The sequence below is a fragment of the Anneissia japonica genome, unplaced genomic scaffold, assembly GCF_011630105.1.
Source record: "Anneissia japonica isolate Jap-2015-1 unplaced genomic scaffold, ASM1163010v1 scaffold287704_len1198815_cov201, whole genome shotgun sequence".
Taxonomy (NCBI): Eukaryota; Metazoa; Echinodermata; class Crinoidea; order Comatulida; family Comatulidae; genus Anneissia; species Anneissia japonica.
In genome coordinates, this window is record NW_022731578.1 from 1,168,865 (window position 1) to 1,179,428 (window position 10,564).

At 33.7% G+C, this 10,564-nt stretch overlaps 2 protein-coding genes and 1 long non-coding RNA gene across 5 annotated transcripts in view; 2 read left to right on the forward strand and 1 right to left on the reverse strand.

The window, feature by feature from the left end:
* LOC117115395 (lipoamide acyltransferase component of branched-chain alpha-keto acid dehydrogenase complex, mitochondrial-like) overlaps window positions 1-3,867 on the reverse strand; it is an 8,957-nt gene extending 5,090 nt beyond the window's left edge. Inside the window, exons 1-6 of one of the 3 annotated variants that reach the window (XM_033259164.1) lie at window positions 3,756-3,867; window positions 3,264-3,375; window positions 2,716-2,791; window positions 2,262-2,443; window positions 903-1,045; window positions 389-491 (exon numbers count right to left, since the gene is read on the reverse strand). In XM_033259164.1, coding sequence (XP_033115055.1) covers window positions 389-491; window positions 903-1,045; window positions 2,262-2,443; window positions 2,716-2,791; window positions 3,264-3,375; window positions 3,756-3,845 — 706 coding nt within the window. In that variant the 5' untranslated portion in view covers window positions 3,846-3,867. The remainder of the gene's footprint in view (window positions 1-388; window positions 492-902; window positions 1,046-2,261; window positions 2,444-2,715; window positions 2,792-3,263; window positions 3,376-3,755) is intronic. The other 2 variants (XM_033259163.1, XM_033259165.1) reach the window with 2 other exon arrangements.
* Window positions 3,868-4,015: 148 nt separating this feature from the next.
* On the forward strand, window positions 4,016-7,535 carry LOC117115396 (RNA 3'-terminal phosphate cyclase-like; the record flags this gene model as incomplete). The annotated part of the gene is made up of 7 exons (XM_033259167.1): window positions 4,016-4,105; window positions 5,071-5,133; window positions 5,244-5,344; window positions 5,623-5,766; window positions 6,132-6,255; window positions 7,054-7,112; window positions 7,331-7,535. Coding segments are annotated over exons 2-7 (690 nt in total), but the record flags the coding sequence as incomplete, so codon positions are not given.
* A 1,655-nt stretch (window positions 7,536-9,190) lies between these two features.
* The window catches only part of LOC117115398, a 3,376-nt gene continuing 2,002 nt past the window's right edge, over window positions 9,191-10,564 (forward strand). The window contains exon 1 of the long non-coding RNA XR_004446549.1: window positions 9,191-9,810. This is a non-coding gene — a long non-coding RNA (uncharacterized LOC117115398). The remainder of the gene's footprint in view (window positions 9,811-10,564) is intronic.

Here is a 10,564-nt window from a genome sequence, read left to right on the forward strand (position 1 = left end):
CATACACAGAAGATGAGTATAAGAGACAGACTATAAAGAACCCAGTACATCATTCAAGACGAGTAGAGGGACACCCCGGTGTACTGGAACACCCCGGTGTACTGGAACAGACAGCCCCTGTGGTGTACGACGGGAGTTGCTGGTACCGAGTTACCGGGTAGCACAGACATGAAGGGACCCTTAGGGGCGAAGGAAGTCATTGGTCGAGTTCCTAGTCCACACATCAAGCACCATGAGCATCTTGTTTGATGGATACCAACGCTATACAGATCTACACTATTATTATTTAATTAATTAATAATAGCTTTTAATTGAATTTCTGTTTTGATTTCCATATACTTACTCTATCTTTTGTTTAATAGCATAGTTCAAATGACACATGCCTTACCTTTATCTGAGGTTGTTGAAGGAGACATATTAATGTATTTTAGAATATCTTCCTTTAGAACTCTATAATCTTTTCCACTCCCCTCAATATCAGCAATGTTGATCTAAATATAAAAGTTGAAACAATGTTGGTGTTATAACCAATAAGCATTTTTAAAATTCTAAACTACCACTGATAGGATTTTGTGAGAATTTTGTTGATGATCTTACTGTATTATAACCATTTTGTTTAGTATTCATTTATTCTTTTATTCATTTTCTCTTTGTATATTTAGCTTCAATGCCCAAAACTACAATAGTAGCTTAAAAAGGTTAAACCTGCATTCACACCGAATCCGTATTTTCCGATAAGAAAGCCTACCACAGTACCGAACCAATCAGAAAATGGAATCAGTGTGTAAGAATAGGGACGCTAACATTCAGTTTAGTTAAAATTTCGTGAATGCAGCTTACACTAGAAAATTTGCAGGACAATGTTTGGTTGTGCCTGTGCATCGCAAATTAGCAGAACTTACATTGTGCTCCATGGCAAGACGCTTGACGGCTGGTGTTGCAATAACTCTCTTGCTGTATCTGTCACTAACCTGAGCTGGTGACTCAACACTGCTTCCATCACTACTAGACTCGCTCGCTTCATCCACATCAACATCTCCAGTATCTACAAAGTGGAAGAATAAAATACACTTTCAACTTACATTGCTTGAAACTGTTAAAAATGTGTGTACTGTAATATTAGTATCATTTTATCTATTATATAAAGATTTGAATAATTTAAAATGAATAATTTATCTATGAATTGCTACCCAGGGGTGGATTTTTGTGGTGGGGCAGAGGAAAAATTGGGCCCCTGAAATTGCTGATATTTTTAAAACTAGGATAAAAGAAAATTAAATTAAAATTTAAGTCTGAGAGTGCCATCCACTTAGATATGCCATACTCAACAGATGAAAATCTATTTGATAACTCCAACCGCCATAATTAATTTAATACTTCAGTCCTAAACCTTTAAAAATCTTGTAATAATGGGAATTTTTGAATGATTATTATTTATTTGAAAATTTAGTTTAGTTTTTCTGCTTACAGTAGATATGTGCACATCATTAAATGTCTCATTAAATTTTAAGCTGTGTGGTAATTCCGTAAACCTCACCAGGCAACATTTACAGGTATGCCCTTGGGTGACAGTGGATGTTGAAATACACAGACATTTAAGGTTGTTTGAACGCATACTTTATCAAATTAAGTAAAGAAAAAAATATATAAATAAATAAAATAATTAATAGAATTGAAAGTAAACAAACACATAAAAATGATGTTAAGGTTTGATGATGGTATTTACCTGGTGTGATATCTGGTTCTTGTGTGTGGCAGGCATGTGTTACATGTTGGGCTATATAGGGCCTTGCATTCAAATTTTTGAATAAAATGTGCTAGATACAGCACATAATATAATATTATTGTTAATTATCTTTATTATAGGTATACGGTAGTCATTGTCCTTATTACTGTTATAACAGACCATGAAACATATCAAATGGTCTGTTAGATGTATGTGAACCCAGATAGCAAAATTCATTTATTATTCAACACACTCTACACCGTCAGGTCTAAACAAAATGGCCTTACTCCCTGGACTAATTTCAGCATGGTTACCAACAACTACACATACACAGACACCTCTGGGCTGCCATTGTTGCCAGGATGTTATAAAAATATTACCCAATCTATGAACACATTCGTTACAACTGTTATCAATGTCAATGGCTGAGCTCAGGTTTATAGTAGATAGAAATTTAAGATGGCCAACAACCTATATTGGTCTGAATGACTCATTCTGATTATGATGATAATTACAATTATCATTATAATCCTACCTGACTGGCCAGCTATTTCAATGTCCACAAGGGCTTTGCCAACACTAGCTATATCATCCACTTCATAGTACATCTTCTTAATGACCCCATCAAAACGACTTGTTATGGTTACAGAAGCTTTGTCACTTTGTACCTCACAAATGCTGTCAAACTGAGCTACTGTGTCACCTTCCTTAACATACCTAAAAATGAAGGGGTGGGGGGAAGAAAAAAACACATTGTGATTTAAACACAAGACCTCCAACATACAGTTTCAATTTCATGTAGGGCATAAAAAAGAGTTTCCTAGACTTCTTGTGTAAATGGTAGCATTTCTTAATTAGTGCATAATACCCATTTACATCACTAATTAATAGCTCCATGGTTCAAACCATTGTTAGTGAATACATAATAAATTAATTGTTTTATTTTGTGATTACTTCGGGATTACTTTGGGATTGAGGCAAGGTCTTACCATTCTTTGATGGTAACCTCTGCAATGCCTTCTCCAATGTCAGAAAGCTTGAATGGTACCACTTCTCCAAAGCTCACTGGAAATATAAAAAAACAACATATAAACTATATGATAAATAATTTTTTTAATTGACAAGGCCTTTTTATTTTATATGCTTAAATAAAAGTGAAACGTAGAATAAAATGGCCTTGTCAATTTTTGGATTAACGTTCTTATTATTTATACTTAAAACTCAGTGCACATCCTAATAAATAATTTTAGTCTACATAATTTGTCTTCTATAAGATATGTAGCCACATGCTTAAGTGTGAATGAAGCAATCCTTGAAGAAAATGATGCAGAAGTCATCCTCTTAAAGATATATATTTAAATATATGTTCACCTTCAGGAATGAATAATATAAATTTTAAAAACATGAATGCAGACTTGTTTTTACCTTGAACACTCGAAAATGTCCCTCAGTTGGTACTTGACAGACGAATAAAAACATGGGCAACTGACGTGACACAGAAAAAGAAACAAAAACCCATTGAGGGACAGTTACTAACCATTTGAAGTGTGCAGATACCTCTTGAATAAACAATGTCTTTGAATAATACTACTTTGTGATTTCTCAAGATGGCAGCAAACACCATTTGGCCTCCCAATCCCATGAGTAGCCTGAATTAAAATAATCAACAATCAGTTAAATCACATTAAATCAAAATAAATCTTGATCAAAACAATCAATCAATCGAAGTTCAGTAACATTTTTTTTCATTTTTTCCGTTGCTATAAAGGTAATTAATAGTACAAATAGGGCAAACCTAGGAGACTATCTTAATAAAGATAGTCTACTAGGTTAGGCCTACTTGCATTCTCCTACCCACCACACGGCCCGGCGGCATTTCACTTGTTCTTCTCGTGTGAACAAGGAGGTACTGGCCTGGCGGTGACACCCGTGCTGGCCTAGCCTGGGTCTAGTGATAAATAATGGGTGCTAGATAGTAAAACAATTGGCAGATTAGTTAAATAATGTTATAATATAATACTTCAATTACCGATAATGGAAACCACACAGTAAGTACCCGTGGGGATCTTCGAATAAGTCTGTGCACTCCCAATCTAATCGTCGGACAGGTGGCAGCCATCTTGCTGTAAATGTGTCTTTTTCTAATAATATTATTTAGCGAGATATAATTTGCCTTGTGTTAAATATATTTATATACTTTTCTAATTTTTTTAAATAATTTAAACACAATTATTTAATTTTATTGAGAAAATATTATTGTATTTATTTTTATACTTTGAATATGATCTTATTTTATAATTAATTGGATGAAAATTGTAAACAGACAGCGCGAGAGTCCATGCCCACCACCTCGGTAGAGACGAAAGAACATTAGCCTATGTATAGATCTCTAGGCCTAGGAGGTTTAGAATTAGTTGATGTTGATTGGAACGCCAGTAAACTATACCAAATTGATTGAAGGTTAAACTTGAGAATGTTTTGCTAATGCTCCAAAAGATACTGGTCCGAAATATTGAGATTTTTCGAGAAATGCTAGGCCCTTGTCTTGCATGTGGCCAGTTTTTTTTTTTATGTTATCTGATTCCCGGTCGCCGATTGTGTCTATTTTATTAACTGTACCTCGACCGTTCTTCAGATGGGACACTAAGCCCATGCATGGCCTATGTGCCCATGTGCATAAAGGGACCAGTTAATTAGTTTAATAATGTTATAATATAATACTTCAGTTACCGATAATGAAAACCACACAGTTTATCTGACCAACAATATGCCTTTCTATTATTACATATTAATTAACCAAACAAATTAAGCTGCCTGTGAGTCCTGCACTCTTGGTTAAAGTCATAGGCAATTCATATTAATATGTGACAATACTGCCCTATAAAAAAGGGGCCTGAAAATAGGGCTGATCCAGACAACACCACCCTTGGCTAGGGGGTTTGGGATATTCCCCTCTGAAAATTTTTGTTTTCTAGATGTCTGAAAATAACCTCTGAGGCATTTTAGGCGATTAATCTTTTTCTTTCTTTTTTTTTTTTTAACTTTCCAAAAAGGGGCCGGGGCTGATATAGAGTACTGTTTAATACCAGCTCTCTGATATTGGAAGTTATAAAGATGGTTGAAATAGATTAACCCATACCATCAGTTCTTATTCCTTCACTCACTTCATTTTTAAGAATACAGTACTGCATTTATATAGTGCCAAGAATCACAGCTGTCACTCTAGATTTGAAAATCATTCTTTATGTTATGAACATGTGTTTTAACTGTAAGTTCTTTAATTTAACATACCTGATCAAATTGAGCAGAACTGATAAGGCTTCATTCAAACTTTTTTATTTAAGAACTGAATGCAAGTCACCATGGCAGCAGCAAGTGTTGTGATTGATGGCGCTCTTATGGAAGGTGTAAGTGCAACAATAAACTAAAACGGCAATAAATCTATTTTAATTGTTCATATAGTTTCACAGGTTTACACATAACTATTGTACCGTGATTCTTATTCTTGCTTTCCCAGGGAGGACAAATTTTGAGAATGTCAACTGCTTTCAGTTGCTTAACCAAACAACCAATCGTAATAAACAACATCAGAGCCAATAGGAGTAAACCAGGTCTACGGTATGTCAGGCTTATATTTTAATTATGTAAATTTGATGCAATTCAGTTGTCTGCAATTCCATTTTATTTTTGAATAAACCAGAATTGAATTGAAGTTAGAGAATTTATAAAATAAATTGTCACATTTCCCTCAGTTAATTAACCAAACAAATGAAGCTGCCTGTGAGTCCTGCACTCTTGGCTAAAGTCATAGGAAATTCATATTAATATGTTACAATACTGCCCTATAATTATTAGAAAATTAATTACTGATAATTCATATAATTGTCTTTTAACAGACCACAACATTTAAGTGGAATGAAGCTTATAGGGAATTTATGCAATGGAAAGTTAACAGGAGCTGAAGTGGGATCAAGCTGCATAAGTTTCAGTCCAGGTCACATAAGTAAAGGATCATATGAGGCAGATACTCATACAGCTGGGTGAGGAAAATCCAAAGTAAAGCAACTCTTTAGACAATACACCATTCACATGGCAACCCCTCCCATGGAAACTGTTTCCATAAACAACTGCTCACATGAGAACCACTCAACTGCTTACATAATGACCACTGGCATGATAAATGCTAATATGACAATCACCTGATGATAATCATCCCACAAGACAACCATTCACATAAAAACTGCTCACATTCAAATAACAAGCATTTGCATGACAACCACATACATAAAAGTGTTAGCATAGAAGGATGACAGTCAAAAACTTGCATCATCGTAAAAGCACATTAATCATTTGACGATTACAGGGCATGACATCATACTTTATTTTTGAGGTTTTATTTTATTAGGAGTACCTGTTTGCTATTACAAGTGTCTTTACCTGTGATGTTGTTTGCTGATGGTGCTGTTCATGCCACTTTCAAAGGCGGGACTAATGCAGAGTTTGCACCACAGATCGATTACAGTCTCATGGTATGGTATTATGCCTCAATTGATGGTATATATATCGATGGTATCCTGATGATGATGTTGCTAGTGGTATAGAGTACTACAGTGTTACGTCACAATACCACGTGATACTACTCCGTTGCTATCGGCGACACAAAATTTGTTCAACCGGACGCCATTTTCTCCACTGACCAACCATTGATCCCAATTTCTAACGTAATTATTAAGATGTTGTATCTTAATTTTTCTTTGTAAGTTTCAGTTGATTAAATGTGTGTTCGATAACTAATATAATGTGAGCTTTTGTGTTTTTAGTTCATTTTGATGGTAAATTATTAGGTTTTAAAATGTCTATTCCAGAAAGCCTATTCTAAACCATTAAGATTGTGAAGTCATTCTGGCGTAATGAATGGCAACCACCGTCTGGTTGACAACAAAGGGTGTTGTGACGACACAACTGTTGTACTCTATTGGTGATGGTGGGACTGATTTTGGTAGTTGGTGGTGATATTATTTGATACCAGTGTTGTGGTGTTGCTACCTAAGGAAATATTGTTGAAAGATGTTTAATACATAAATTGGTAATTTTATTGCAGCTAATGCATTGATGAAACAGCAATAAACAAAATCAATTATTTTTATAATACCCCAATAAAATAAGCCTCTGAGGTCTATCAAGTTTTCCTTGAAAATCCAATTGTACTTTAGTAGTTTTGATACTCACTTATTTTTCTTTTCGCAATTCTCTTGTGATTGTAAGATTGTAATGGTTTTCTGGAAAATATCAAATCAATAAATATTTTAATTTATTTTTTTCTCCAGGTCTGTCAACCTATTTTAGAGCGACTTGGAATAAAATTTGAGGTTGATGTTATAAAAAGGTAAACAAGTAATCTTTACAACATTTTTCAGGGGTCCAGAGTTGAAGATCTGATTCATTCTACTGTGGCTTTGGTGTTGGTGACGATGTGGTCGTTGTTGGTGGTGTTAGTAAATTCATTGCTACCACAGGTTAGCAAGTAAAGTTGGTAGAATTCAAAATGACAATATCAAGAAGAAGCATAAGTTAATGAGTAATTTTTAATAATTATTTTCATAGGGGTTATTTCCCTAAAGGTGGTGGGACAATCATAGTTTCTTGTGAGCCAGTCAAGTGCATCAAACCATTGAATCTCACTAACCCAGGTCATCTTATTGACATTTCTGGTCGCGCGTTTGTAGCTGGAGTGTTGCCAATCAAGGTAAAGTTTATTATGTTTTATCCGTGGAAATTATTCGGAAAGTTTTATTTATTTTCTTCACATCCAACAGCAAGTACACTTGGAAGGATGCTTTATAAACTAAGTCTCTTAATGAGGCTTAGGGACCAGAGTTGTTTTTAGTCGTGAGCTGTCACAGGAATTAAACCCAGGACTTGGAATTGAGGGATTTAGCGATGATCGTTTACAGGCAGTCACATGACTTAACTTGGGTATACATGAAAAACATTACAGAATTCTTAAGTTTAATTTTTAATCAATTTGATAAAGTTTACTGGGAATTATGATGATCTTTACAGCAATAAACACGGGACGGCAGCGAAAAAAATCTCCATGTAAAACACCGCTGTGTCAGTGGATTGTTTATATCCAACACCCAAGTTAGGTCACATGATGCCCATCACTAAATCCCTCTATTAGAAGGCAAGCATCTTAACCACTAAATTTTCCATACAATTCTACAATAAAAAAAACAACTTACAGTTAGTATAAGGCAATACATTATTATAAAGGTTGTTTAATGAAAATTTGTGAAATAGCAGTGTATCCCCTATAACACACTGACCTTGTGTCGATAAAAACTAAGAATGTAATATAAGTTAACTACTCCACACTTCCAAAAAGAAGTAAAATTTGACATCTCCTGTGACCACAGTGTAAATAATCCAACCGCAAATAAAACCTTTTATAACCCTTCTAAATCCTATTTAATTTTAAATCAGGTATACATATTACATCTATAAGGGATAATGATTTGGTGTTAAAAAGCTACTTCAAAAATGCTGTGATGTAAATTAAAAACCATTATCTTTATCGAAGAATATGAATGTAGTTTTCCCAAATGGAAAATTTATTTTTAACACATTGTATTTAATCAATCAACCATTTATTAACCTCTCCTAGGAGAAACCGTAAAACATGTAAAAATGAAGATATTACAATTAAAAAATCACTTTAAAAATTATAAACAGTAGTAAAATATTGGAAAAAATGGCAAACTTAACACTATTGCAAACACCAGGATTAACACAATAAACATATTTGCAGGATTTTAAAACTTGTTGACGATATGAATTATCAAAAATAATTTTGTTGCTTATTATGTAATTAATTGTACTTTTTCTATGCTCAAATTTGTATCATATTCTATGTCTTCTTACTGTATTTGTATCATATATCTATATAAATCACTATAGGTAAATATCTTATCATTACCTTAATACTGATTGTTATTTATGAAGATTCACAATGAAAGTGATATTGTTCCAAAACATTTTTCTTTAATAGGTAGCAAAGTCAAGAAGTTGATTGGTGAAATTAGCCCCACTCAAAAAAGTGAAAATGAAAGCCGAGATTTATTGTTGCAAATTCCAAATTAAGACAAAGATTTGGCGAGAAAAATTACTTTTCACAGTGGCTGACGTCATAACATTCATTCTAGCAAACTGAACTCTGACCTTTAAAATTGAGAGATAATGGTCTTTTAAAATGTATAATACCATGATAACTATATAAATCTTATTCTGTACAAAATCTCAAGATTTTGTTCATTTCAAAGAAATGTATTTATTCTATTGTTTAGTTTAAGTCACTTATTCCATTATATTTATAATAACTGTCTCTTATACACATCTAGATGTGTATAAGAGACAGGTACCATACTGTATGTATAACCAATAATAATGTATTGTTTCTATATTAAGAAAGAACCTTTCATTTTAAAAATACTGAAGTAAAAGTAAATTGTAAGTAAAAGTTAAGATTGTACTTAATGTAATGGTTTAAGAAAATACTTATATCAAAATATATTTAAAAAAGTAAATTCAGTCTGTTCCACATTGGACCTGCTTACACTAGTATTTAAATATGCTGTAGGTTCTGAGTGTCAGTATCGTCCATCAAATCATGGTACATTATGTAAAAAGTTTAGCGATGCATTTTCACATCAGATGTTTTGCCTCAGTGAAACCAGCCTTGTTATTCTTCCTGGGTACGAACTTTTGGCTAAACTTATCACACAGATTGCGTAATTTGACTAGGACAAATGCAAACCAAGCTGTTCACACTGATATCTTTTTTTTTTTTTGCAAGGGGGTGGGGGAGAATTAACTGAGTGAGTAAATATTAAATAAAAGTTATTGGTTCACTTCTTTATAACAGGAACACTCCCACAAGGAGAGGTTCAACTCATGACCTAAATGATTGGTATTTCAGGCTAAGTTCACAGTGACACCTGTTGCAGGGAAAGACACGTGCTACATGATTGAGTGTCAAGGTATTGGGCTACAGAATCAGTCAGTCGATTCATGATATATATAAGGTGAGTAGTGTTTTCAAAGTGAATACCTGAATAAAGCCTACAGACAACCAGCTATACAGGCAACCAGTTAATTAATAATAATAATAATAATAATGTAAGTCTTATATAGCACATAATACAATCAAATTGCCTTTATGCGCTTTACATAAACAAAGAGAAAAATAGGTCCCAGGCATTAATTGTGTTACCCAGTGAATTTAGTGAAATTACAGTTAAAAAAAATAATAAGGAACTTGTGGCAAGTCTAGCAATTAGCCTATAATGGTTGAATAAACAGTAACTGTTTTTTAAGCATATTTCAATGTAAATATAAAATAAAAAATGGATCTATTCTTCAACTGAAGCTGAAAAAAAAAATAATAAGGGACTAGCGGCAAGTGTAGCAATCGGTCTATAGTGGTTGAATAAACAATAACTGTTTTCCCAGCATATTTCAATGTAAATATAAAATAAAAAATTGATCTATTCGACTGAAACTTATTAAAATAATATTGCTAGACAAATACACCTTAAAAAATGGGAACCCATAGTAATCAATGCATTTTAAAGATGGGTATATTCAGATTGGCCCAGCGTTTGGCTTGGTCTGTTCTAGATGGAGTTAGACGCTGGACTGATCTGTCCTGTGTGGTTCTCTTCTTGAGTAATAAGTCATTGACACAAATGAAAATTTTTATTTATACATTAAAAAACAAAAAGTCTTCAAGGGCGGGTTTAGAAGGGGAGGAGCCGGCCCGGCCCCTGCCCCCCCCCC